Here is a 24,990-nt window from a genome sequence, read left to right on the forward strand (position 1 = left end):
TTCTAACACAAAGTTCAGCAGTTGAATTGGATTAACTTTGAAGATGCAGGAAGATATATGTTGTGGTGCCAGGTAGTAAGACTGCTTTTATTATAGTAAACTACAGCATTCGAACAACTGCAAAACGTCAAAATAGGTCCTGAATTGAATTGGTTGCTTGTGTAGGCTCATTTCTAAGTCTGAATTACTTCCTCTGTTCCTGCCTTTCCCAGGACTGTATTACACAACTGAATAGCAAAGAAAGGAGCTGTGCTTGCACAAATGGCAACTATTTTGACATCTCTATCTTTATAAGAATATAATTTTTAGACTGGGGGATTCTTAATTAACAGAAGTTGATGTCTGGCTTTTCATCTACCTGCTGGCAACAGGTGCTGCTTTCCAGTGGAAGGAGAAGCTTTTTAAACAGATGGTGTAGTACTTGGAATAACTCTAAATCCCTAAATTTAGGAGAGTGCTGTCAGCCAGTAAACTACAGGACTCTTATGCTCATATCTCTAATCCAAGGTGATGTCTAACTGAAAATAACTGTTCTAGAGTTCTTTTCTTTCTCAGCTTGCTATGATACGAATTATTCCTAAAGTCTGAAATATTACTGATGAAATAATAAAACTGTTTCTCAGAGAAATATTTAATCTTTCTGTACTTTCTTTTCTTGTAAAGGGATTTTGAGGAGTCTGTCAGTGATACTTTGACTGTCATTTATACACCTGAAATAATAGCAACTTGGAGAACAAACTGTAGCAGACATTTAGGTTTTTTCAATGAATCCTAGAAAGTCGACACCTTCTCTCAATCAACTGCAAAACAGTCTGTAAGCATGGTCGTACTGGGGTCACATCAGATAACACGAAAAACAAGTCAGCAAAAAGCAAGAGCAGGCAAAGTGTGAAAAACTGCCATTAAAAACTACTCTTATGTCTTCCTTAGTTGCCATGGTGATTTGCTTTAGTGTCTAAATGAAGAGATAAGGTGCATTTCAGATATCAAGTCTGCAAAAACACAGAATAAAAAAAACAAACCCTTACATTTTAAAGAAGCTAACAACAGGTTTGCCTATGGCAGAAATGGTGATTGGTAGATTACTTCTTGGCTGATCTTGTATACACACTGTAACTTACACAAATAAAACAAAGATAGTCAAGTTAGTTGGCTCGTAACAGGGTAATATCACTTGTTTACTCACCTATTTGGACAGCTTCTCATCTGTAACTAGTGTGTCCTTGACTTCTCAAGCCATAATTGGAATTCTCAGGAAGGAAATATTGATGTTTTCTCCTCTGAGCTGAGTACGTCCTTCAGGAAAAACAGTTGTGTAAGAATATTTCCTATCCATAGGACTTAAACAGGACACACAGGAAAGAAAATGATGTGTAAGCAGCTTCAGTGGTTTCTATTTCCTTCTTTTAAACTAGTGGCTTTGGGATTTTTCTTTTTCTGTTTGTTTTTGGGGTTTGCTCGTTTCCCTCCAACTCCTCTGCCACCCCCCACCCCCCCTTTTAAATTCCGCCACTAGCATTGGGTATCTAGTTGACGTTTTCATTTTACCCAATATATTTGCTCTGTTTGTTACTAGCTCTGAAAACACTAAGGTTCTGAAATTACCAGGGGGAGGGAATAAGCACCTTCCGTTTTATTAGTTGCAAAAATATTGCACAGTAATTAATCTCTACTTCCCTTTATGTCAGTGAAATACCACATCTTGCATTATACATACGTCTTGATATTTAGGCAAAGATACTTCACCCAGGTAAGAGCTTCATAGAAATATTAGACAACGTTGGAAACCTCTTTTGAATCTTACTTCTGCCTGTATATGGTGGAGAATGGTGTCTAGAGCCAGTCACCTTAAATAACAAAACAGATTTCATGAAAATGTGATGTCATACTGTCATTGAAGAGGGAAGTAAATTCCAATAACAGTCACACTGACCTAACATCACTTGGGCTAGTCGAGGGCAAACCTTGAGACTCCAGTTTATATTTTGAGCCTGACGTCATGTGGTGAGGAGCAGCCCTGGGTCAGCTGTCCTGGCTTTGCTCCCTCCCAGCTTCTTGTGCGCTCAGCAGAGCGTGGGAAACTGAAAAAAGCCCTTGACTACCCACAACCAAAACATCAGTGTATTATCAACATTCTTCTCATTCTAAATCCAAAATGCAACTACTAGAAAGAAAATTAACTATCCCAGCTGAAACTAGGACAACTGGGTAGTATTCCATAAGTCTCTTCCAGATGTGCAATGGAGTACTTACCCATTTCAGGATTTTTTTTATTGTTCTGATTTTTTTTTTTTCCTTGGAACCCTGGTAACAAGTAAATTTTTCTGTAGCACTGATCTCAGATTTCAGAGGCACTTTCTGTGAGCCAGGTTGGGAAAACTATGCTGAACTGCACTGATATTGCTCAGGACCTAGCAGGTGGCTTCCGGTGTCCCAGTGACTGGAACTGTGTAACCCTGAGTTCTCATGGGAGGATGGCTGCATGTGTTTCCACTCATAGAGAGACCTTGGCAAGGGAGCTGCCTGTTGATTGGGCCTGTGTGCATCAGCATCTTATTATGCAGGTTGCTCTTTATTTTACTTTGCATGTATAAACACAAATGTATAGGTCTGTACAGCTGCATATAATACAGGAAGCGAAGGAGCTTTTACTGGGGTGGGGAAGAGTAGAATGCAAGTCCCTGAGGGACACCCTTATTTCTGTAATACTTCTGTTTGAAATAAGTAACTTACGCTTTTTCTATGGATAAACAATGTCTAATCCAATTCCTTAATTGTATTCCTTAAACATGTGTTCATTAGAGCATAAGCAAAACAGCACTGGGTGTGCGGGGGATTTGCTCCACCCAACACGCACACCTTCTAACAATAAGAAGTGTGCTTAAATACAGTAAGGTATTACATGTTCACAATAACCCCAGGAACACCTATACATATTAATAACTTTTTCCCGCTTCTTATCAAAATGAGTCTCAGATAACCATTTCCATGGTCCCCTCCTTGACCCTCCCCTGTTGCGCCTGCGCAGTGTCACTTGGTGAATTTGAGGAGGGGTCTTTGGATGAAGGCTCCTTCAGCTTCACCACAGTGAACCCTTTACCTTTGGCTCGTTATGTTGAATTGACTGGGACCCAAGCTGCCAAGTCGATTGAAACCAGACTGGCGCCCCCTTTTGCTGTAAATCGTCGTTATCTTGTCTCCTCAAGTTTACAGCTAGGTGCAGTAAAACTTCTTATCTTGGCATTCGATGAGGTTCTGTTTTTCTTAACATAAGTTTACATAAAGCTCTAAACTAAGCATTTACTGTGTGACTAAGCCTTAAAGTGTCTGTTCGTTAGTAGGCACCCATTACATTTTTAGTTAACCCTTAAAATGTTAGTTCCCTGTGTCAATATAACTTCATAAACAAGTTTCATAACTTTTTACATGGAACTTAACCACCTTCCCTTTTTCCAGGTTCAGAGCCCGTGCCTCATTTGGTTATATCTGTAAACATTAAACATTTCAGCACGAATCGCAACTGCATTTCTCACATATTCTTAAAGCTCACCTCAGGATTTGAAGTATCACTGTACATGTCTGCACAAACTGCTGGTCAAGTACATTATTCTCTATGCTGAAAACTGCGAAGGCAAATGGGGGAAAAGTGCATAGAAGACATTGAGTGGAAAAGAGTTTTGGCACTGGACTGTAAAAGAAACCAGCAGTTAATGGCACTGTGCTGTAGTCAGACACATGGCTCATGCTACACTTCCATGAGGTGTCTTGTTCATGATACACTATGTTTTGTTTTATAGCTGCCAGTGCCTCTGCTTTGCTTACGTGAACTGAAGTGCATAGTGGCTAACATTAAACTTGTCCTATTTAATCACTAGTGTGCTTTTATTACAGGACTTCTGCAAGCAAGAATTCCCTTTTATAAAGAACAACCCTTTGAAAACAGTCTTGTGTTACATGTTATGCCATTCATGTTACAAATGGAAAATTTCAACTGTTGTAAGCCTGAGATGGATGAGTAGTAGAAAATTGAAGGTATCCACAAAGGCTAACTTTCTTCTGTAAGCTACGTAGTCAAAACTAGTGTTTGTTTGCTTTATTAGTAGTAGCTGTTAAGTATATCTTAGTGAATCACAGATGTAGTGTTTGTGTGCTGTAGTGACGTGTTTTTAGTAGATGCATTTTTATTAGTTAAGCTTTGTGCAAACCACAGCCAAAGCAAAGCTTGAGCAGGGAAGGTGGTTGCAGCCATGGAAAGTCACAGTTCTATCCCATTTAGAGTTTTTCCTTTGATTTGCAAATCTGTCATTGAGCCTTAAGGCAGCAACACATAATTTAAATGCACCCAACACCTTCCCCCCACCCTGGAACATCACACAATACAGTAAGGTTTTGAGTAATAAAATGGGTTGTAATATTTCAGTCCTAGAGATGATTAAGTGTAGGCATGAACTTTCTTAAAGGATGTGTGGTTTTACAGGAGCTATCTTGTTCATTAGAAGGAAATCTTAAATGGGCCATTAACACAAAGTTAAAGTGAGTCTTTCCTCCTGGCTTTCATACTAATGAGCGCTCTGGAGAGTGAGTTCCCCTAATAGGGACCTAACATTTGAAAACAAAGCAGGCTAAAATAAAGTGACTCTGATTTCTACTACAAATGTATGGTGAAAACTCAGAACTTTGTTTTACCACACTCTACCTTCCAGTTCAGCATTAATCTCTTGTGTTCACTTCTCTGGACCTTCAGCCTGACTGCAGAGCTGGGGTGTGCTGAGGAGGCTGAGGGATGGCCATGGGTTGTGTTTGGATCTGTGAAGGCTGGTATCAAAGGTCTACTGGAAAACCAAATTGCCTAATGTTAGCCTGTGGGTTTTTTTCAGGCCACTATTAAAGGTTGACTTTATATGAGTCTGACTTTTTAACTGACTTTCACTTCTGACTATTGGAAACTTAGAGTGGCTGCCTGGCTGATGATGGACTTGCCTCCTGGTAACTGCTCTTATTCTAAATACTGAAGGCTAGAACCTGCTTCTCAGACTAGTGTGTCCTGACACATCTTGCAGGGTGGGGGTGGAGGGCTGGACTCAAATATTTCTGTGTCAGCAGCTGAAACTTTTTTTTTATTGTCTAAAACTTGTTTCCAACACGGGAGTGATTCCTCATTCTTTAGGTTTCGCTTTATATCTGAAACAGAGGTTCCTGTTGCGTAAAGACAAGGAGCTTGCCTGCATGCAGGCGTTTGGGAGTGTTAAGTGAATTAACTAAAAGTGTGAAGATAAAGTGGATGCTTTTAAAGTGTGTTAAATATTTGTGTGGATGCTCTCCATTTAGACGTGAAATAGCTTTAGTTTCCTTAGCTTAATCCTCCTTCAAAGGGCATTAAGCTAAAGTGAACATAAAGCAGATTAAACTGCTGTGTGGACGTTGACGTGAGTTAATTTATCTTCCCTTCCTGAATGTTGTTCTAAACCATCCCCTTCAGGATGTTTTTAGGAAGGATGGAGCTCTTCAAGCTTTCTTAAAGCTGTAACTGATTTGAGTATCTGCAATTCAGTATTTCAGAATAACCACCGAACTCCATTGAAAAGGATAATAAAGAGCTTCCTAAAAAAATAACTTTCCTTTGAAAACATCCGCATGTGGAGGAGATAATGGGCTAGTGATGAATACGCATACACACAGGCTTAGAGCATAGTGAACTCAATTACTTTTGACCATTTAGTGGCAAGCTAGCATATCGAAGCTGTGTTGTTCCCATAATGTAGTCATAGAATATAATCACAGAGAGGTTGAGGTTGGAAGTGACCTCTGGAGGTCATCTGGTCCATCCTCCCTGCTCTTGCAGGGCCACCTAGAGCCAGTTGCCCAGGGCCGTGTCCAGATGACAACCTTCCCATTCTCAGGTCTCTGCAATTTGCCATTTCTGAGATGTGCTTCTGAACCCAAGGACCACAGGTGGATTCTTCCCTCCACCTCAAGTCCTGGTGCACCCCGTGGGGGTTGACAGGTGGGTAACATGGCAGGGTCTGCGTCTTCACAGCCGTGGAAACAGGAAAGCTAAATTGTGTCCAAATAAGTTGTAGCCCATTAAATCTGGTTTTGAGGTGTGTTATGCAATTGTGGTAGCGCTGTGTGGGCTGTGGTAGCAGCTGCAGTGCTAACGAACTTTAAAATAGAGTATTTCTCATGTACAAAGCTTTTTTCAGGCTTTCACATGATTGCAGGATAGTTCAGGCTGGAGGGATCTCAGCAGGTGTCTGGTGCAACCTTCTGTTCGCAGCAGGTCAGCTCTGAGGTCAGACTGGGCTGCTCAGGCCTTCTTCCAGTCAGGGCTTAAAAAACTGAGGCAGGAAACTGCACAGCCTCTCTGGGCAACCTGTGCCACTACCTGACTGCCCTCACAGAGAATAAGTTTCTCCTTATACCTAGGCTGAGCCTGTGTTTCAGCTTATGGCCTTGTTTCATCCTATGGCCTTGTCTTCCTGCCCTGCACCACTGTGAAGAACCCAGCTCTGTGTCCTCCATGATCTTCACACAGGCACTGGGGATGCTTTTAGGTACCCCTGAAGTTCTTTCTTCTTCAGGCTGAACAAGCCCAGCTCTCCCAGCCCCTCCTCGCAGGGTCTGTCCTCCAGCCCTGCCATCCCAGGGGCTTCTACTGAAATCCATCCAGTTTGTCAAAGTCTGTCTTGTGTTGCTGGCGCTTGAAACTGGATACAGTATTTAAATAAGGACTTTCTTGGCTTACTGTTAGTTCTGTACTTTGAGAAATTGTGCAGCATCAGCACTGTATAACGGCTGATCTTGGGAAAAACTGGCAATCCTCAGGACAGGTTTTTAAAGATCTTCTCTCCTTAAGGGAGTGAAACGTTGATTTCCTTAATTGCCACTCTTTGCTCTTGGGGACCTGACATGAGTGCTGGTTCATGTTTGTCAGGATAACCAGCCACGCTGCTTGGAGCAGCTGGATGCAGCAGCAAAGTTCAGCCAGACTGTAGTGACTCCCTGAATCCTCAGCAACCATAACAGGGTGAGCTGTGCTCGCTTCTCCTGTAGTCCTGCTTCTCCAAGGCATTAGTAGGAACTATATGACACTTTATTTCAAGGAGACAAAGAGTTTTCTCTACTCTTCTGAGGACTCAAGAGTTGACTTATTCTATGCTTCCAGTTCTGGTGCTTCATGTGTGGTTCTTTTGTTGGCTAAGACCAAAAACCATGATTTGACAACAGGACAAATGTTAGAAGTTTGAATGCTGCTTTTACTTTAAAGATGCCATTAGTGTGGGGGACTACGGGGGGTCCATGGATTCCCTGACGGAGGGCATGGGAACAGAAATTAGCCTTGAAGATATGAAGGCCTACCCATGAGAAAGATCGGAGTAAAGGAGTATCCGGAGATGTTAAGGTTGTACCCGTGAGAGAGAAGGGAGTAGAAGAGTAACATGGATGATAGCAAAATTAGCGAATGAGATGTTACTGCTGTAACTTGTAACCCATAGTGAAGAGACACATGAATTGGTAAAACTGTATAAAAATGCACTTGTGGCAATAAATGGCATCTACTACTTTCATCCTGGAAGAACTTGGTCGATGTCGTTTGTCCGTCTCAACCACGACACCTTAGGCAATGGGAATTTGGGGTGAGGAAGTACCTTCTGTTGGGTGGTGACCTTGTTAAAACAAACTCTGCTCAAGACTCTTATTTTCAGGCTTCTTCTTTTACCAGGATGTTTGTCCAGGTATGCCTGTACTTCTACTGCAAGTGCTTGTGGCGCTGCCTGAAATTTGTGGTCAGAAAACTAACAGGTCGATGTGAATTGCAAAGGATCTGTTACAATACCAAACCTGGAGCTGCCAGAACTATGAAAATAGGTAACTGCGAAATACTTAGTTCTGCATGCCTTTGTACCTTTCTGCATGCGCTAAAATAGTATGAGTTAATTCTTATAAATAAATGTTTAAATTGATCCAATATAAACTTAGCTTGTCTGACATGATGCTTTCAAATACTGTTCTTTTACAGAGGCATCACTGAAAGGTTCAAAAAGTAAGGTGAGTGGAAGAGGTCATCATTCACTTTTTGTATTGTGTCCTGTGCAGTTGATTTGTTCATTGTTCTGTTAGCTCACCCCAAAGAATCACTGTAAGGTTTGATATGATTTTACATCAAAACCATCTTCTACTGAAAAGCGTCTTGTGTTCACAATAGCAGGTGATCTTGCGAAGTCAGGGAGAGGGACTGCAGAGACAGGCACACTGTGGCACTGATGGAATCAAGGGATCAACAGGTCATGGTGGAGATGAAAAGGGTGATGTGTTGTAATTTGGGGTTTCTTGGCTTGATTCCTCATCGTGTCTTAGCATTTCTGTAATCTGCAGTCAGTCACACAGTTCACACCTCAGGTTTTTTGTCTGGAAGGCAGGGATAAAAGAGGCTGAAGGCAGCCGTATCTAGACAGCCAAGACAACTTTGTTCATTGCTTTCCTTTTAAATACATTAATGGAGAAGAGCCTCTGTCACTTCATCCTTTCATTGTAGCACCAGTTGTGCTAACCCAAATTCTTCTCACAAAGCATTTGTGTATGTATTAAACAGCATTGTTCAGCTGTTCATTTCTCTTTGGCATGAGAATCAGCGATGTTAAAAAGCTTACCCCAGCGTTAGCAGAAACAATGTCACATAGCTCTTAGTTCAGCATAGTGCTTCCAAATGTACTTCTAGCACAGACAGAAAGGAAAATCTTATTTAAAAGCTGTAATTTAAACAGTTGTGTAGTTTGGAGACAATGCCCCAGAAAGTTCAACCTCTTAATTTTTTTGAAGGCATGTTGGTTTTTGAATACTGAGCTTCCAGGGGCATGTCTGTGAAATGCAATGATGTGCAAGAGAAAGGAAAAACATTTTGCTGTGTTATGGCAATGTGTTGGGAGAGGGGATGTCAAATGAAGGCTAACAATTCCAGTGTAATCAGGTGGATGGTCTGGAGCTGCACCTTGATCAAAAACCTCAGTGCAGATCATCTTCACTGGCAACCACCACAGAGATGCCATAGACTGACTACAAGGGCAGGGCAAAGCAACTCCAGTTCTTGTAGGATTTGTTCACAGAAACTAGTCAGTCAGACTGAATATACTGGGAAGGTGTGTGTATGTATTTATTGAGTTGGGTCTTCTGGTCTCTTAATCTGGAAGCTTTTGGGTATCAAATTTACCATTGCTAACTTCTATTGAATAATAACTTCCATAAGCACTAATACATGTTTAAAACTTCTTTTTAGCGGCTGCAAACTTCAGTAAGCGTTCACCCTGATGCTATTGAAAAAACTATAGATGACATCATGGAGCTGAAAAGGATTAATCCAGATGTGAATCCACAGTAAGTTCATGGTTTCCTTACAAAACAAATGGGAATTATTGATTTGCTCAGTGCCCAGGTCCGTGGAGAACTGATTCTCCATAGCTATTGTGGCAGACAATTTGAAGATGAATGCTGTCTCTCAGCATAAAACTCCAACTTAAGCTTTGCTGTCAAAAAGCTGATGGAAAAATGAATGATCTTTTATGGTGACTGTAATAGGCAAGTCCTGAGTTTCTTTATCTAGCTGCTTCCTGAATCACGATGTCTTACTATATCATTGATACACTGATTTATGGGGGCCACTTCCACAGGGATAAAATGCCACCAAGGCAAGTGGTCCTGGCAGTGACAGTGATAGATTGATAACAAGGCTGTATGCGGACATTTGAGTAGGGAAGAAATCCTGTTGTAACGCATATAAACAGTATACTGGTTTACATTTTAAAACTGCCTTTAATTATCCAAACACAAGTTTTAACAATGCGGCATAGCTGATGTTCTTTTAATGCTACAAGTTCTTAGTGGTAAGAAGAAATTGACAACAAACATTTACGCTTAGAAACATGTATTTCAAGAGCACGCTGGGTGTCTCTCTGAGGGACAACTGTTGTGGACATGACCGCTGTCCACCTGGATTGGAAAAATGGTCACCCAGTCATTAAAGAAGGAAGAAAATAAGAGAAACAAAACAGAGAGAACACCTCAGTCTCATAGATGAGAAGCCTGTCAATGTTGTCTGGTCCCACTCCCAGAGCTTTTCCAGGGGTGTCTCTGCACAGGACCTTGCCCACATGGCCTTCAAGGGAGAGGGATCAAAGTGCAGCTGCTTCAGGTGAATGTGAGGCCTCGCTGAGACATTGCCGGTCTGAGGAAGGTGTTGCAGCTCTGGTACTCTTGTACTGCACAAAATGCTGATTACTGGAATTCAGGGAAGGAAAAAAAAACCACAAAATCAGTGAAGGTGGTATTTTATATGAAGAGAAACTGCAGGGTGTAAACATGCACAGCTCAGAGCCTGGCCAGTGGACATCAGCAACTGCAGTGGTAGCAATCAGGGTTGTTCAAGTACTCACTTCTTGGAGTTGGACCCTTGAGTAATTGGATGGGATAATTAAAAAAAAAAAAAAAAACACACAAGGAATTCATTAAAATAGTATTTTCTGTTATGCTGGAGATCACAATCTGATTCTCCTCATGGTATTTCTTTTGGCTTCTGAAGAAATGCTGTCCTCTAGAAGAAAGACAGAATAGAGGTGTAAATGATTTCTGCTTGCTTGAATCAGGCCCCTGAACTTTAAATTACATTTTGAGTGATCTGGTCCTAATATTCAAGAGAAAAAACAACCCTATTTTTTGTCTAGTCTAGGTGATGTTCATATGCTTAGCACAGAACAAATGCTTAATTGTTTTTGGACTAGAACCCTTGCTTGCACTCAACATTCTACAGAACTGAGTCTTTCATCCCCGTCCCCCTCCATGCTTGCCCTAGTCTGGTAAAATATCTTTTCAAAACAGTGAGGAATGGGAGCCTGGCATATGCAAGGTGGTGCCACATACACAAAAACATCCTGCCACTAAATTGCTCCTTATATTAAATTAGTCATAGTTCTGCTAAACTTCAAGCATTCACACTGAAGTTTACATGTAAGCCACTTATTTTATATTCAAGTTTTCTGGAGATATTTATACAGGATTAAGGGAAACCCATTGGCTTGCCTACTCTTTAACATGAAAAAACCTGCATCCACACTGTCTTGTTCAGAAGTTCTGGCCTTCCCTTGCATAGTAGAAACTTGAAATCTCCTGGGGTAAGGGCGAGGGGACATGTGTCATACTCTGTTTCTGCAAAACTGTATGCAGTCATTTTTGTTAATGTAACATCTTTGCAGAGCTGAATTAGCATCCCAGGCTGTTTGCTCTGAGCTGTTCTTGAACGCCATGGGCTGCCATGACCTGAAGAGGAGGCCCATGGTATTTTCCCTTTATCAATGCCTCTGAGATAAGCGTGTTTATCTAGCGGTGAGAGCAAGTAGATTGAATAACCAGGTGGTGACATGTGCACTCTGCACTAACGATGGAAGCAATCCATTAAATACTCCCAGTTTTGGACGCATCTCCATCTCATGGAGCACCTGGAGCTGCGTGTGGTGGGGATGCGAGCCCAGGCACATTGCTCATGTGCTCCAAGAGCTGCCACCACCAGCACAGGGTGGTAGGGAGGAGAGCTGGGGCATCAACACATCATCCACATCCTCTGCTTGGCAAGGAGGAGAGCAAAAGCTTAATGAAAAGGAGAACAGGGAAACTAATTCCACTCCCCCACAAATAACATCATATCGAGCATTTGGCTGGCTTTAGATAAAGTGCAACCATGGCTCGTTTTATATATGTTGTACAGCTTGGAACTTCAGAATATATTTTTTTAAATTATTATAAAATTGCTCTGCTTTGCCACTGCCCGTGATGTTCTGCTCTAAGCTACTCTGAGGTTACAGAGTAGCTAAAAACATCACGGCTGTGATTTAGTGGTGCACTGGAGCAATTCACATGTAGTCTTGTCAGGCTTTTCAGCTTTCTTTGAAATGCAGCCTTTCTGTAAAAATGTAGGGTATAGCAGATGAACCTTTAAAAAAAAAAAAAAAAAAAAAGGGGAAACACTGCATAGGTAATACTGAAAGGGTTATAGCCACAAATGGCGTGAACTGGTCTAATGATGGTATCTCTGATTCTGTAGATTAATCTCAAAAGATAATCAGAGTGAAAATCCTTCTGCTCAGAAAATGTAACAGTATTATGGAATAAACAAAATGTATCAGTACATCAAAGAAGACAGATGAGAGATGAGGAACCAGTGCAGGCCATGTTCCTCAGAGGAATGAGGAATGATTTAGCTGTGCCCTCCAACTAATACTAGGCATTCAGATAATTTCAGACATTATTAAAAATTAAAGGGTTTATTCCCATATTTCCAATCTATAATTAAGTATTCTTATGAGGACAGCATTTCTGTATTGCATAACCTCTTAGCCTAAAACTGAATAAGCCATTGTAATTTAAAGCATTTAAAGCCTTGGAAGCCATGTGTTTGGTGGGGGTTTTTAGGGGGGGTTTGTTTGTTTGGGTTTTCTTTGTGTTTTTTTTTTTTTTAAGTATGCATAATGAAATGTAAAATCTGCATTATAATGAAAAGAGAGTCACTATGGTGATTCTTAACATGAGACCAAAGAAAAGCTGCCTAGAGGCAGATCTTTGAACTGTATTACTTCTGTTTTTTGTCTTCTTTGTGCTACTTTTTGTGGCATGGAAGTAAAATGCATATTTTTAGTTTTTTGCTGAGTTTTCTCCCCTCACCCTTTCTAAATTCCCGTCTCTGGTCTCAGGGCATTGTTGGAGAAGCTGCCACTTGAATGAGGGGAGAGATTCAGTGATGTGCTTGTTGCAGGCGTTCCACACTGATGCATATAGTTATAATGAGGTTTCCATGTGAAAATTCACTGTTCACAGTTTTTAAAAATACCAAATTTTATCATGTAAGGAAGGCACTATGCATTTCACAAGGCCTTGTTTAATGTAACACTGATCTCTTGGAAATTCTCCCGTTGTAATTAAATGTTAGACTATTGATTAATTGATGTAACATTACTCATGTGAATTAAATGGCCACGTGCACAGCAGTGCTATTTCATGGCCATGTATGATTGAGCTGGATTACTTATTTCTCCCAAGGTTGGGAGTATCTCTCCAGGCATGCCTGCTGCAGATTGTGGGGTACAGAAATCTGATTGCAGAGGTTGAAAAGCTGCGCAGAGAGCCGTATGATTCAGAGAATCCGCAACACGAGGAAATGCTTTTGAAGGTAGGTGCTTGAGAGATACTCAGAGGGCATCCTTTATTCATGTCAGCTCCAAACAGCCTGGTTTATAACTTTCTTTAAAAAGTCAAGTGGTATTGGCACCTTTCCATCATGTAAGGTAAGTCTGTACAGCATGTTGTTGTGCTCTGGGTGTAACACCTGCCAAGCAAGCAGCTCGCTCCCTGGCTGCTGAGTGTGTGTCCCTTGGCTGGAATATATCCAGGCACTGGATACCCAGCTCCTGCTGCAGATAACAGCTCTCCACTGTGAGCTCTGGAAAAATAGCCCCATGTCATACTTCAGTACACCTTTCTTCAACGTGAGAAGAATATTTTTCTCTCTTAACCATCATAAATATTTTTTGCTTCAGTTTCTTGTATTTTTGCAGACATTGTCTATGTATCCCAGTGGTAAACCTCTAGCTTTCATTGTATGGAATGGAAGGGTAGGACATGAGGACTTGCACATTTATATTTACCAAGTATATTTTCAACCATTCTTTAGATAATATATGCAGAACAATGAAAACCATACCAATTGAGTTTTACTGTCAGGAAAGCCTTGTGCTAGAGCAGATAATGAAAGTATTTTTCAGGGAGATAATCTTAAAGCCATAAGCAGAGGGAAAGCTGGAGATCTCTTATATTAGAAAGGAACTGAGAAGACAAAGCAGGGGGAGGAAATAGTCTAATAGCAAGTACCCCTATTTCTTCTTCTGATCCTGTTTCTGGCTGTAGCTAGTGCAAGATGCTTCAGAGAAATGGCAAGAAACATAAAATAGTGATAATGAGCTTATCTACAAGAAAAATGCCTTCTTACAGAACTTTCAGAGATATATAAAAACATACCATCTGTTTGAGGGAGGTTTTAATTATTTTAAACAAAAAAATATTGAAAATGTAAACACTACCTCTGCTTCTGCCCCCATCTGACTTTGGCTGGGATTTCTGTAGCACATGATAATGAAGTTGTCTTCCCCACTAGTTTGTGTTGTAGTGCTTTACACAAGTTACAGTGGGAGCTTCTGGAAAGTTTCTTAATTACTTGGGCTTCCACATACTTCCAAAAATCCCAGTGGGCATCTTACATAAGCACTTACGGATGCAAATACCTGTTTCTGAAAAATGCCACAAATGGACAAAGAGTTCCTGTAGGTGTTTGGAAAGCTGTCTTTAAGGTTGAATCTTTTTTGGGAGGTGAGACACCTGCTGAGGAGGAGTCATAACCCACAGCTGCCCCTGAAGGAAGGCTTTATCCTCCAGGTGCAATGGGGCAGATCACAGTATCACAGTATCACAGTATGTTTGGGATTGGAAGGGAGCTCAAAAGATCATCTAGTCCAATCCCCTTGCTGGAGCAGGAACGCCTAGGTGAGGTCGCACAGGAATGTGTCCAGGCGGGCTTTGAATGTCTCCAGGGAAGGAGATTCCACAACCTCCCTGGGTAGCCTGTTCCAGTGCTCTGTTACCCTCACTGAGAAGAAGTTCTTTCTCAAATTTAAGTGGAACCTCTTGTGTTCCAGCTTGATCCCATTACTCCTTGTCCTATCATTGTTTGCCACTGAGAAGAGCCTGACTCCATCCTCATGGCACTCACCCTTTATATATTTATAAACATTAATAAGGTCACCCCTCAGTCTCCTGTTCTCCAAACTAAAGAGCCCCAGCTCCCTCAGCCTTTCTTCATAAGGGAGATGCTCCACTCCCTTAATCATCTTTGTTGCCCTACGCTGGACCCTCTCCAGCAGTTCCCTGTCCTTCTTGAACTGAGGGGCCCAGAACTGGACACAATATTCCAGATGGGGTCTCACCAGGGCAGAGTAGAGGGGAAGGAGGACCTCTCTCGATCTACTGACCACCCCCCTTGTAATACACCCAAGGATGCCATTGGCCTTCCTGGCCACAAGGGCACAGTGCTGGTTCATGGTCATCCTGTTGTCCACCAGGACCCCCAGGTCCCTTTCCCCTACACTGCTCTCTAATAGGTCATGCCCCAACCTATACTGGAACCTGGGGTTGTTCCTGCCCAGATGCAGGACTCTACACTTTCCCTTGTTAAATTCCATCAGGTTATCCCCCGCCCAACTCTCCAGCCTGTCCAGGTCCCGCTGGATGGCAGCACAGCCTTCTGGCGTGTCAGCCACTCCTCCCAGCTTAGTGTCATCAGCAAACTTGCTGATAGTACACTCAATTCCCTTGTGTAAATCATTAATGAATATATTGAATAATATTGGCCCCAGTACTGACCCCTGAGGCACTCCACTAGATACTGGCCTCCAACTGGACTCCGCACCATTGACCACCACTCTCTGGCTTCTCTCTTTAAGCCAGTTTGCAACCCACCTCACTACTCTATTGTCTAGACCACACCTCCTCAATTTAGCTGTGAGGATGCTGTGAGGGACTGTGTCAAAGGCTTTACTGAAGTCAAGGTAGACCACACCCACCGCTCTGCCATCATCCATCCACCTTGTTACATTCTCATAAAAGGCTATGAGGTTGGTCAAGCATGACTTACCCTTGGTAAAGCCATGCTGACTGCCCCTAATGACCCTCTTATCCCTGATGTGCCTTGAGATGACACCAAGGATAAGCTGTTCCATTACTTTCCCAGGGACAGAGGTGAGGCTGACCGGTCTATAATTACCCGGGTCCTCCTTCTTGCCCTTTTTGAATACTGGAGTGATATTTGCTTTCCTCCAATCCTCGGGCACCTCTCCCGTTACCCAAGACTTGGCAAAAATGATGGAGAGCGGTCTAGCAATGACTTCAGCCAGCTCCCTCAGCACCCGCGGATGCATCCCATCTGGACCCATGGATTTATGGATGTCCAGACTATTTAATTGTTCCCTAACCCCGTCCTCATCGACTAAAGCAAAATCCTCCATTAACCTGGCTTCATCCGGGGTCTCAGGGGTACAGGGCTCCCCAGGACAGCCTCCAGCGGAGTAGACAGAGACAAAGAAGGCATTCAGCAATTCTGCCTTCTCTGTGTCTTCTGCCACCAGGGCACCCACCTCATTCATCAGTGGGCCTACATTGCCTCTGGTATTAGTTTTATCTGCTATGTATTTGAAAAAGTTCTTCTTGCTGTCCTTGACCCCTCTCGCCAGCTGTAATTCTAAGGAGGCCTTGGCTACCCTAGCTGCCTTCCTGCATCCTCTAACAGCAGCCTTATATTCCTCCCAAGTGGCCAGTCCCTGCTTCCATGACCTGTAAACTCTCCTCTTCTGCTTGAGCATACCCAACAGATCCCTATTCAACCACGCAGGCCTTCTGGCTCCCTTCCTCGACTTCCTACGTGTGGGGATGCTCTGATCCTGAGCATGGAAGAAGCAATCTCTGAATGCAATCCAGCTCTCTTGGGCCCCTTTTCCTTCAAGCAGTCTTGCCCATGGGATTTCCCCCAGCAATTGCTTGAAAAGGCCGAAATTAGTCCTGCCGAAGTCCAGGGTTGCAATTCTACTTGCTGTTCTGTTCCTGCCACACGAGATGCTGAACTCCACCATCTCGTGGTCACTGCAACCCTCGACCTTTACTGCTTCAACCAGACCCTCTTTGTTAGTGAGGATGGGATCCAGCAGTGCACCTCTCCTGGTGGGCTCCTCCACCATCTGCATGAGGAAGTTATCATCAATGCACTGGAGGAACCTCCTGGACTGTGGCTGGCTGGCTGAATGGTCCTTCCAGCAAACATCAGGGAAGTTAAAATCACCCACAACAACCAGGGCCTGTGACTGTGAGGCCACTCTGAGCTGCGCATAGAAGGCCTCATCAACTTCCTCAGTCTGATCTGGTGGCCTGTAATAGACACCTACAACAGTATCACCCCTGCCAGCCTGCCCCTTGATCCTGACCCATACACTCTCAACTCGTTCCTCATCCGCTCCTGGGCAGAATTTAGTACATTGCAGTTGCTCTCTCACATAGAGAGCAACTCCACCACCACGCCTGGCTGGCCTGTCTTTCCTGAAAAGGGCGTAGCCATCCATGACCACATTCCAGTCATGTGAACTGTCCCACCACGTTTCTGTAATTGCCACCAGATCATAATCTCCCGACCGAACATAGGATTCTGACTCCTCCTGCTTATTCCCCATGCTGCGCGCATTGGTGTACAGGTATTTCAGGGAGCGAGCAGAGCACACCAATTTCTCCGTAGGGGCACAGGAGGCCACCCGGTCCTCATCTGTTTTAGAATGCTGCCCCACTGGGGCAAGCCCAACTACAACCCCATCCCCCTTCGAGCCTAGTTTAAAGCTCTCCAAATGAGCCCAGCTAATTCCTGCCCCAGCATCCTTTTGCCTCTGCGAGATAAGCCTTTCCCGCCTAACACTGTCCGGACTGGAGTCTTATAAAACCAGCCATTATCAAAAAAAACCAAAGCCCTGCCTGTAGCACCGGTCTTGGAGCCAACTATTTAGAGATTGAATTTTCCCATTCCACCCCACATCGTCACTTGAAGAGGGAAGGAGTGAAGAGAAGATCACTTGAGCCCCTGAATCTTTCACCATCCTTCCCAAGACCTTGAAGTCATTCTTCATTCCCCTCAGACTACGGGAAGCAACTTCCTCCCCATCTGTCTGGAAGACCAGCAGCGGGTAGTAGTCTGTCGGGTGCACCAGTCTGGGGAGCTCTCTAGCAATATCCTTGATCCGGGCTCCAGGTAGACTACAGACTTCCCTAAGATGAGGGTCAACCCCGCATATTGGGCCCTCTGTTCCTTTCAGAACGGAATTTCCTATTACAATCACCCTTCTATCTTTCTTATCAGAGGTAGTCTTCAGTTGTGAAGTCAACTGCCTCTTCCTATGTGATCTTGTAGGCAGGCTTGGCACCACCTCCTCACCTACCTCTTCTTCAAGATCCAGGGCCTCAAACCTATTACGGAGGGGCACCTGGGGAGGCAAATCAGGCAGGGAGGGGGGCTGCCTGTGATGCCGAACTGGAATAAGCTTCCAACCTTCATCTTCTTTTAGGTCATTTACCTCTGCCCGACAGCGACAAGGGTGGGGCTGTCTCAGGACCTCCGCCTCTGTCCGGGAGGGCAGGAGGTCCATCTCCTTTTCGGGGGTACCTCCCTGGGGCCTTTCCAACCGGCACTCCTCCTGTTCTAATCCTGCCTCTGTGCAGCCAAACACACACATTTCTGGGAGCAGAGTGGCCTTTAGCTAACAGGACACACAGATTTACTCAGTAAGGAAGCCGGTGTCTTGAAGGTGGGAGATTCAGGTGCCGCCTACAGTGTTGGTCCCCAAAAATACTGGGTAGCTGGCTGCAGGTTCAATGAGGCCTTTGACTTCAGGAAAGCATTCCTGAATACATTTGGCATCTATGCTGCCCAGAGGGTGGGAAGTTGAGGATGGGATCACAGGTGAGGAGCTGGCTGTGGTCTCCTTCCCAGCCACCCAGCCTGTGAGGGCAAGGTGCTGGTTCTCAGATGCTCTGAGGATTATGTCGGCAGCAATGTGTAGTTATGTAGTAGTGCTTCAAAAACATAACTGCTTGAGAATAAAAGCAAAAGGGAAATTCAGCATTTGTCTGAGGGGAGATTAAACAGTGCAGCTTATGCTATAAAATCTGTAATGTTGAAGAAAGTATTAGTTTCACCATCTACCTCCAGTGTAACCTGTGTATTGGCCCTTGTTTACCACAGGCTCTTTGCATTTGTGAATTCTCATGTCAAATGGAAATACATTCAAGGCTTTAATTCGGTTTCCAGCCCACGCTGGGGAAGAACAGGCCAGTTGATTTTCATTCCTTCTAGGTATTCTGCTAAGTGATCTCTGCAATGGGTAATTCAGGTTCCTAATGCCTATAATTATTCATGTTTACCAGGAGGGCACTTTATGAATAAGAGAAAGATTAACCTGATGTGATTGGACTAATTAGTAATACTATATTTACTGTCAATGGATGAACAAGAAAGACAGCAGATACGATTTAAACAGTGATGCTTTATGCAGTCATTACAAAGTAAAATCACTGAAGTTTTAACCTTCCTAAGGCACTTTATTTCAAATGGAGTTAGAATTGCTAAAATTAATACAATTTCTGGGCTTTTATTTGGCGGGGGCAGGGGGGAGGAGGTGGAATGTGCATACAGCTCTTTCCCTTGGGTAGGCTTGGTCTAAGTGCATTTCTTGAGGCCCTACTCACCAACTCATGGTTTATGCAGAATACTTGACTTCTTAGTACATTTTGGAAGGGCTGAGTTTGTGATATGGAACATGAGGAGTGCAGAAAGGTATGTGTTTGTTAGATATGTCAATTTAGGCTGCTTTTAGGTGCCTAGCAACGTGGTGTAATATTTAGGTAATAAAGTCATTGGATCAGCGCAGTGAAGTGGGTTTACTCCAGCTGAGGATCTGGATTGTTAAATCACTTTGTCCTTTTTTTTGTTTTTGTTTTTTTTGATGGGAGATCAATGAACAATTCACGACTTAGATAAATATGAAGGTGGCACATGCTAGTCTTGTATGGATTTTTTTTTTTTTTTTAATGCTCTCTGATGTGCTTTTCAGTGCTGTGGTAGCCAAGTCAGCAGTCTTGATTTATAACCCTTCCAGAGACTTGCAAAAGATGCTAGATAAATAATTGCTGTAGAGCCTCAGGGACATGAGGGCTGATTGCCTGCTGCTCTGTCAGTGATTTACAACCAAATTCCAGCCCGTTCCTGCCTCTGTGCTTATGGAGGCAGACACTAGTCTGATGCACAAAGTGTGATCAAAACAAGTCCTTGTGGGACACATTACAGCAGGTGCTGGTAAGGTCGGAAGGGCCTTGTAGATCTGAAACATCTGCAATACTTTAGAGTGGTTTGGGCTTTTCCTCCCGCTCTCCTTACCCCCAGGAATTTAATTTGATTTTGTGTTTGGGTTGCTGGCGTAGTAATTCAGTGATCTTACATCAGAAAAAGCTGTACTAATGTGTGGAAGTTTAATTATGTTTTACCTGTAATCTTTCTAGTTGTGGAAATGCCTGAAGCCCAATTCACCGCTGAAAGCTCGGATTTCGAAGCAGTGGTGTGAAATTGGTTTCCAAGGTGATGATCCTAAAACAGACTTCAGAGGGATGGGTCTCCTGGGCTTATATAACTTGGTGTAAGTATGTTCCTCTGTAGATGACTTTAAGTGTGTCTAAAGTCATGAAGAGCAGCTTTACTTTAAGGTTATTAGCAAGTCTGTGGGAATAACTTACAAAAGTGTTTGGGACTTCATAGCGGAAACTGAAAGAATTTGTTTTGCTAGCCCAATTTTCGTGGAGTATCTCTTCTTGAGGGGGTATCCTTTCAGAATTCCTAATTCAACTCAGTAATACCACTTGCTAAGCCTCTTTTTTTTTTTTTTTTTAGTTTTGCTGTGACACAGTAGGTTAGCACTCTTTTCCCAAAAGAAAGAAACTGTAAAGAATATTTTCACCAATATCTAGATTTCCTTAAACAAAATGCCCTGGAAGTACATGGGTGGGAGGGTTATGTTACTGCTTAGCTTTCGTGTTCGGAATTTCATGCCGAATTCTTAGGGAAAACACTTGAAATGCAGCCACTGATGGCAGACTGCTGTAGTTGGGCTGCTTATTCTTTCTGTCAATATCCAAAATTAAGCAGTGAGTTTACATTCCCTTCTGCCTCACACAGAGCAGGTGTTAGTACCACATCTGTGGTCGGTGATTTGGGAATCCATCAATTCCTGTTCTTTCCTTCAGCCCTTGTATCTTCTGCAGGTAGTTACATAACTTAGAAACATTTTCTAAAATAACCTCTCTGTATGAGGGGGGGAAAAGAAATATTTTCTGCTTTTACAGATTAAAGAACATAAATCATCCACTGTCCATATGTCTTTCTCTAGCAAAGCTCAGTTGAGGATCTGGACTCTTGACTCTGGCTTTGAACTTCCATTGGAGATGAATCCCTAAGATGTAATTCATGTCTTAGTCTCCTGTGATGGCTCTTATCTTGCTTAATTAATCTGCCAAATCAAGAAGCCTGAATGTTTTTTTCTTGAGCTCAGCAGTCAAGATGCTCTAGGAATAAGCAACTGATTTTGTAGGGTGGGTAGAAAGGGGACTTTGGTAATGCATGTTCACTAACTGCTTATAGGATTGCACTTGTAATTTGAGGCTGCTTTTATCTTTCATTTTAGGGATCTGGTAGCTTAATGAATTTAACATGTTAAATGCTACTCATACCACGTAACACATGTTAAAAGGGTGTGTATGGACATTTTAATGTGATTTAAGATGGGGTTTTTCTTATGTTTCTGTAACAATTCGCCCTAAATTTGTGTATCTGCAGGTATTTTGCTGAATGGGACACTGAAATAGCTCAGCAAGTTCTCTCTGACTCTCTTCACCCTAAATACAGGTAATGCTTGAAACCAAGAAAAATAATTTGAGAGAGCACTGTGCTGGCCGGTGTTTCGGGAGGGGGCTTATTTCCTTTTTTTTTTGTTGGGCATATGCTTGGGTATTGCCACAGGCTGTTTTCAAGTGCTGATCCTGAAAACTGATCAAATCCAAGAGAAATGCTTGTACATTGAATCTTAGAAATAGTCAAACAGTGTTAAGTGTTTTCACTTCTAATTTCAAGTGATTTTGTATTTTTGTTTACCTTTCTTTTTGTCTTTTCATAATGAAGGGAAGTCACTAAGAAGGAACTAAGGTATTTTTTTCTTTTTCTTAGTTTTATGACACCCTACATGTAAATAAAGATCAAACTGTACTGCAATTTGCCATGTTATAAACAGAAAGTCTTTGTTGCAACACCAAGAGATCCATATTCCTTTCTCTGAAGTTAACTCAAACATAGCTGATGCTGCAGCACTGGGTACATCTGAGCAGGCTTATGTACAAACAATGAAATCAACCTTGCTTGATGTAGCTAAAGTACTGTATTTTAGAGCCATTTAGTAGCAGGCTTGACCAAGAAATTTTGGGTGATTTTTGCCTATAGGAAAAGAGTCTAAGTAGTGCTACTGTGGTCACAATATCATGTGATGATGTAAGGTAGCCTAGGCCAAGGGTTTGTTAGCACCATTGAAGAGCACTTTGATTTATAGTCACGTACTCCAGATGCCTTGACTAATAATGGGTCTAATCTGGCTAGTCCAATATCGTGACTGCGGAGAGATCAGGTATCTTCAAGTAGCAAAAATTCTGCTTTATAAACTATTTGTGAGTAGGAGGTTTATTCCATAATTATTTAAGGGGGGCGGAAATGCCTCATAGCCAGTTACATAATAATCAGTTGCCTTCAAAAGACAATTTTCTTTTGCCAGTAGTGTTAGATATCCATATAGCAGGTCCATATCTGAATCCCGTGAAGATTTTAATTTCCTCAGTATTTTGTGGCTGAGTTTCCAATGGTAATTCTGTGACAAAAAGCACTTTGCAGGATTGGGGGAGCTGTAAAACAACAGACTTTAAGCCTGAGAGTCAGCCCCCAGTTTTTGTTTGTCTGTGGTTACCTATATATACTGGCATCCAGTCTCTTCCTGCAAGCACTCCCCACAATTCCCATCTTGCCTTTACATATTGTGTTGCCCATGGATGATTTTTATTAATGTGTGCTGATGCGCAGGGATTGTCATGATGCTTAAGGAGCACTGTAGAAAATAGCCACGATTTTTGTTTAACTGAACTCTTACATGGGAAACTGAACTATACTACCCAGATGCTGAGTATTCAGTACGAGGGCAGTGAAGCAAGGAATCCCATTAGTGTTCTTCATTTACATGTTTGATTGCCAAGGACCATCTTGGAGTGCTGTGAGCATGTGCAATTTCTACCCCTTGAAAGAGTGTTTTGTAGAAGGTGAATGCTGCTGGTGATGCCCGTGGCATTCATCCTGGTGTGATTGCTTAGCAGCCGTGCTGGTTTCTGATGTGATCTTGATCAATGTAATTTCCATTTCTGTTGAACTGTATTGCTTGTCCACGTCCTACATGCACCACCTTTATTATTCAACGTTTGCTTGGGTTTTTTAACTGATGTTATGCCACAACCTACAAAGACAGCTAAGATTTTAGAGAAGGACTATATTCCTGCACACCAAGGCAATTTAAAGAAGGCTTATCCTCACGCATGCTGCCTGGTAACACTCAGGTCAGGATGGGGACAAACCTTTGAGTGTCTTTAATACTTAATGACAACAATTTTTAGATGCCATATTTATGTGAATTTCAGGGGATTGTCTTCAGCATAATACATAGTTATTGTAGTTCAGGTTTAGCCTAAGAAATACACTTTCAGACATAGCTGTCTAAGATTTGGGGTCTAACCCTGCAAGCTCTGATTTGCTTTACTAAGGTGAAATTCCCACAGGCATGTCCAAGTTGCAGCCCACTGGTTTGGGTCGTTTCCCTGCCTGCTTTTAGCTGCTGATAGATGTGGGCAGTGATTTCTGCTGAACTTGGTCTGTTCTAGTGGGTACAGTTAAGGTCTGGGTAGTGGAATGTTGACTGACTGGTTGCATCAGACAGTTATTTTAATTTAAACTAAAATTAAACAGTTCCCTAAGTAATTTTGTTTTGAGGGAGGGACCCTCTATATCCTTGAGAGCCTCTACATTATTTTGCCAAATAGTAGGAAATAGTGTTCCTTATTTTGGGCTTTTAGGTTGTTTCCAGTTGGGCTGGACATAACAAACTTTCTAGCAGACGTGTATTTTTCGTGTTTGCCACCTCAGGTGACTCGTGCCTCCAGTGATGAGCATCGTGTATGTCTTCAAGAACACAAAGGGCTAAAATAATCTTTGATTAGTTAAAAGAAAAGTAATATTTTCAGCTTTTAGTGTAGCTCAGACTTAATTGAGGTGGCTTTTACCGAGAGCATTGGTGCAGGCACACACTTTGTAATGATGAGAGAAGTTTATCAGTGATGCTATAAAGCTGTTACCCATTTCAATTCTCTTTATGCCAACCTGTGCAGTCAGAAGCAGAGTTAAATGTGATTAGCCATATCAACAGAGATATTAATAAAATACCCTCTTCAGTCAACATTATAATATCAAAGAAAGAAACTATTTGTCAATTAACAATGCATGGCAATATCTGGATTTTGGTCTTTTTTTTTCACTCCCCAGCCAATTGAGCAAAACCGAATGGGAGAAGAAAAAGTTTGATAAGGCAATTGGGTAAGTTAAAAATCTTTTTAAAGCTGCCACAAACACAACAGTAAGCAATTGTGCTATATATTTGGGGTTTAAAAGGTATTTCCTGGTCACTTCTTAAAGGAAATTTCAGTGTACATACTAATAAGTGTTGTCCTAACCACACCTTTGATTGAAGATTACAGGAAAAATAGTTCGAAGTAAGAATTAGGAAAAATAACCCAAAAATGCTATGGCAAGGAGAAGCTTTTAATCTGTGCTATGAATAGAGTGGTGATTAATATCTATTTAATTCTTCTTAGCACATAACGTGATCAACTTTCACTTCTTACTGTCAGAGACAGTTCTGATCCGCTTTCAGGAAAGTATAATAGGAAAGGAATAGTAGTGAGATTTTTCTTTTAAGTGGTGGCTTTGGTATAGCTGCATTATTCATGAGTATGGAACTTGGATGTTCCTTTTGAGTGTATCTGAAAACCTATAATACAACACTTTAATACCCATATTTCATTTTCCTATGAAACTTGCCATTAGGTTTCATGTTGCAGTTAACTTCTGGATATTTTTTTCCTCCTGAAATATGTCAAAGATTAAAAAAAAAAAAAATAAAAATAAAAAGCCAAGTATTTCAGTTTGCTTGATAGTGAACTGAAATAATACTTAGGATAATCTAC

General features: G+C 42.2%; 1 protein-coding gene across 7 annotated transcripts in view; it reads left to right on the forward strand.

Annotated features, from left to right (window-relative positions):
- The window catches only part of ELMOD1 (ELMO domain containing 1), a 53,653-nt gene that overhangs the window by 22,866 nt on the left and 5,797 nt on the right, over window positions 1-24,990 (forward strand). For 4 of the 7 annotated variants that reach the window (XM_065831598.2, XM_065831572.2, XM_065831589.2 and 1 more), the window contains exons 3-10: window positions 7,724-7,869; window positions 8,021-8,049; window positions 9,275-9,372; window positions 13,081-13,210; window positions 20,176-20,309; window positions 21,503-21,571; window positions 21,845-21,868; window positions 24,290-24,340. In XM_065831598.2, coding sequence (XP_065687670.1) covers window positions 7,724-7,869; window positions 8,021-8,049; window positions 9,275-9,372; window positions 13,081-13,210; window positions 20,176-20,309; window positions 21,503-21,571; window positions 21,845-21,868; window positions 24,290-24,340 — 681 coding nt within the window. Of the gene's footprint in view, window positions 1-7,706; window positions 7,870-8,020; window positions 8,050-9,274; window positions 9,373-13,080; window positions 13,211-20,175; window positions 20,310-21,502; window positions 21,572-21,844; window positions 21,869-24,289; window positions 24,341-24,990 lie in introns of all 7 variants that reach the window. The other 3 variants (XM_071803776.1, XM_071803781.1, XM_071803784.1) reach the window with 3 other exon arrangements.

This window comes from Patagioenas fasciata, chromosome 1 (genome assembly GCF_037038585.1).
Source record: "Patagioenas fasciata isolate bPatFas1 chromosome 1, bPatFas1.hap1, whole genome shotgun sequence".
NCBI classification, from domain to species: Eukaryota; Metazoa; Chordata; class Aves; order Columbiformes; family Columbidae; genus Patagioenas; species Patagioenas fasciata.